This window comes from Arachis duranensis, chromosome 8 (assembly GCF_000817695.3).
Source record: "Arachis duranensis cultivar V14167 chromosome 8, aradu.V14167.gnm2.J7QH, whole genome shotgun sequence".
Lineage (NCBI taxonomy): Eukaryota > Viridiplantae > Streptophyta > Magnoliopsida > Fabales > Fabaceae > Arachis > Arachis duranensis.
Genome location: NC_029779.3, coordinates 37,120,740 through 37,124,647, shown reverse-complemented (window position 1 = coordinate 37,124,647; position 3,908 = coordinate 37,120,740). Strand labels below are relative to the sequence as shown.

The following is a 3,908-nucleotide window of genomic DNA, read 5'->3' as shown; positions in this document are numbered from 1 at the left end:
TTATTAAAGATAATTTGGAAATAACATACAGTAAAGGAGTGTGGCAAAATCACTCATGAAAAGAACTCTCCATTAATTTTTTTTTTTTGGTCTTGAACTCTCCATTAAGTTGTTTTTGTCTTTTTTTTTTTCAATTGTTTTTGGATATTGTTTTGTTTAATTTATTTATTTTGGGCATATGACATTCATTTATTTGTTTATTTTTCAACTTTGGGCGCAGCACTAATAAACCAAGATTCTTTTGGGCCTAAGGCCTGTTTCAATACCAAACAAAACTGAGTTTTTTGGGCCTTTGTAATGTTAATTAAAATAATAAAGAAACTTGAAAAAGAAAGGGATGACATTTGTGGCAATATGGCATTATGGCAATGGTTGGCTTCTTATGATAGAGTCTCATTATCCATCATTGAAAAAATAAAACTAAAAAGTACCACAGAGCTATTTTATAGCCATATAGGCATGTCCTTTTGACAGATCTTCACAATCCAGTTTGAAATTCATTTTACAACTACTACTGAAAATAAATATTTCATTCCAGTAAACAACACTAGTTATTATTGAATTTGTCCAAACATATCTTGTTCAAATAAATTCTCATTAGAAATATTATCTCCATCTCCTTTCACTATCTGATACCAAAATTCCCCTAAAGGTAATATTGCTTCCCACAATGTCATATGTATCCTTCCACTATCAGTTTATTTACTACAAAAAGATAGTAAGTAATTCCTGAATTACACATAATTTTGGAGAAAAATGAGAGATAATGTACCCTTTTGGCTCTACCAAAATTTTTGCAAGAGAAAAAGAGAAGCCTCACAGATTTGAGGAGTCCCAACTGGCATAAACAGCAGCAATCAATTTCTCATGCAATGTGATCCCGGAGCACGCGATTATGCCTCGGTCGAGGCATTCTAAGTACATTCCCTTCGAGAAGTCTAAAGGGCGTCCCCCGGCATCCGTTACCACACCACCGGCCTCTTCCACAATCACAACACCAGCAGCATGATCCCATATCTTCTCCTTGTACCCGGATCTTGCGAACTTCATGAATATCTCGGCATCTCCCCGTGCTATTGCTGCATATTTTACCATGCTGTGGACACGCAACGGCTGTTTTCTGCACCAGGTTTTGAAAGAAGAAAATGAGACATTCCTAAATATATACATCCTAGCATTTCTTCCATTACTTCAATTAGTACGGAGAATTTCGTAACTAAAGAAACACTTCCAAATCCAACAGTATTTTTTCTACATTAAACAACAAGTACAAGTGTAAAGGGACTACACATATATAATCACTAACAAGAATACAGACTAAATAACAACAATTTAATGAAATGACTAACTCAATATATACACTAAACTACTCTAATCATTAACTTACATATCAAATTGTTTGTGAACTCTTTACCCTGAATTCTGATCTAACTATCAAGAATTAAAAACTTTTCCGGCTCAAATAATTAATCTTCTTTCTAATAATATTCTACAATAGTTGATAACTAATTAATCCTAACATTTTCCTCTTTTAATGGCTTCTAACCTGCCTAATTTCAAAACCTTTAAACACCATCCCTATGTGCTAATGGATTCTCCATTAGTGCTTAAAAGGAGATATTTCCGGTCAATAAGAGTCATTGAAATAGGCTAAAGTGTTGGATATTTGATAGAAATAGACATAGTAGAAAAGTTTGTACCTAAGTCCCACACTGTGAGCAAGTCCAGCGGTGAAGGAATGGTTTGAGTTGGCCCTTTCCACTGGTTCACAAAGAGTTGCCAATGCCGGATCATCAACGGATGAAACGCGAATAAGTTGAGCATAATTTGGCCATTCTAGTACCTTATCTCTGGAAATTAATGGTTGCAACCATGCCTCACCACTGCCTTTCCTTGCATACAAGATACAACCTTTTTCGGATGTGTCACAAACCAGTGAAGATGATTCTGACATGGTTTCATGATGATGCTGGTAATTATAATTGAGCGATTCTGCCTTCAGCGGATAATTAGGACACCCAAGAACCCCAAGAAGAGCATTTCCATCTTCAATTAAGGCCAGAGCAACGGCATACTGATCCCCGCGTACAAATCCTAATGTGCCATCAACAGGGTCAAGTATCCAATGTCTTCCTCTAAGTCCTCCAGTTGAGTTGCAGCGCCTAATGGCCTCAAGAACTTCTGAATTCCCAAGAGTTGACTCTGGACTTTGAAGACCGTAGTTGGATGCTAAGGCCAAGGACTCGTTGACAGTGTTCACGACAGCTGCCAGCAGATTTGCTGAATCATCCTTCGATATAGTTTGTATATCTTCTTCGGCGACAATGGAAACATTTTCAACTCCAAAAGTTGATGAAAGTAACCAACTGACTGTTGCTTGTACACTAAAATCTTCTCATGCAGGGATATCAAATGAAATACACAGTTAGTTAAATTTGATCAATATTTGCACCAAAAACAAAATAAAATTTGGCCATTCACACAATAACCCTTTTAGAAGTTCACAACTCGCAACAACTGATTGGTTCAGTTGACACTCAAGGCATATATATACAAAATAAAAATGCGAAACCCCCTGGACATTGATCAAGCTGATTTCATATTTGATGAGCTAAGAAGAAACAAGTATTGAGATTTCAAATTTTCCTGCACTGTAAAAATATGATTTCCATCTAGAAAATGAGCATTACAAAAGAAACAAACTCTACCAGAAAAAGGACATATCACCATTTCAAGTGAGTAACAAAGTCATATCCCCTGTCATAGACTCATACCTTGTTCTAGAGCAGAGATTCAACCACTAACTTTGAAATATACATATGTATGTAAATTTACAAAATGCGACTTTGGCTACTTCAAAGTACAGAGATGATTTACCATACAGTGATTCTAGTGTTTACAACTTACAAAATACTAAACAGCTGAGTTTCTCATCAATGATTGAGATTGAACCAAAATTGCCACTGCACTTTATTTACTATTCTAACAGAGTCAAAGTTTCATTCTTGCGACACAAATTGTGAAACCACACACATAGCGTTGATAACATAAACAATGTCATACAACCTCTAAACCGTTGATATTATACCAAGATTTGCAAATCCTATATTAAATTTGGAGCTGCATTATCTACTTTAACATTTCGAAAATCCCATCTAGCAATTACAAAATTCACAAAAGGGGGATTGTAATCTCCATTGAAATACCTGCAACAGTTACAGGGGAATCATCATCCTTGGAGAGAACGTGGTCACTGTCGTTAGAAAAGAGTTTCTCTTGCACCCTCCTGCATAGGGCGCATGCCACGTGGACCACTCTGACGGCCACCTCCAATTCCTTGGCGTAGCGGTCATTCTCCATTGAAAGCCGCAAACTTTTGAGAAACCCACCTTCAGAATCAGGTGAAACTCATTGGGAACGAAGTTTCCGAGCAAATGAGAAGGAAGGAAGTGAAAACAAGAAAATGGGGTTCGTGAAACATAATAAAGAGAGCAATGTTATGTCATGCAATTCAAGAAGTGAAGAATTGTTCGTGAGAAGCGTGAGTGAAGAGGAAAAGAATCAGAGATGAATGGATTCAATGGCGGAAGAGAAGAGAAGGAAAGGAACATCGGCATTGGTCTCCAATTCCATCACGGTCCTCCACTTTTTCTCCCATTCTTGGCGATGAGAGCTCCTCCACTGCCACATGAATCTGCCACGTCATTTTCACAATTTCACTTTTTTATTTATTTTATCTCTTTGCCAATTTTTTTAAACAAAAGTCTAGACGGGTTTGGCAACAACAGGATAATTTTTTTTTAGAAATTAAATTAATAAACGAGTTTAGTATATAAATACAGATATATAACTTTTAATTTGTTAAATTAAAACTAATGTGTTAATTATATAAATAATAATTTTTAAAT

The 3,908-nt window shown here is 36.1% G+C and overlaps 1 protein-coding gene across 1 annotated transcript; it reads right to left on the bottom strand.

Moving 5' to 3' along the window:
- Window positions 1-333: 333 nt before the first annotated feature.
- On the bottom strand, window positions 334-3,689 carry LOC107462561 (PAP-specific phosphatase HAL2-like). Its single transcript, XM_016081169.3, has 3 exons — window positions 3,207-3,689; window positions 1,701-2,391; window positions 334-1,120 (listed from the first exon to the last, which is right to left on the bottom strand). The coding sequence occupies exons 1-3, from the start codon at window positions 3,358-3,360 to the stop codon at window positions 817-819; spliced, it is 1,149 nt and encodes a 382-aa protein (XP_015936655.1). The 5' UTR covers window positions 3,361-3,689; the 3' UTR covers window positions 334-816.
- Window positions 3,690-3,908: the final 219 nt, after the last annotated feature.

Excerpts from the sequence above, each read along its gene's own strand:
- LOC107462561 (XM_016081169.3), bottom strand. The coding sequence starts at position 3,360 with ATGGAGAATGACCGCTACGCCAAGGAATTGGAGGTGGCCGTCAGAGTG. Across the intron at positions 2,392-3,206 it reads TTCCCCTGTAACTGTTGCAG|ATTTTAGTGTACAAGCAACA; the intron begins GTATTTCAATGG and ends CTGCATGAGAAG. Across the intron at positions 1,121-1,700 it reads GCTCACAGTGTGGGACTTAG|AAAACAGCCGTTGCGTGTCC; the intron begins GTACAAACTTTT and ends AACCTGGTGCAG.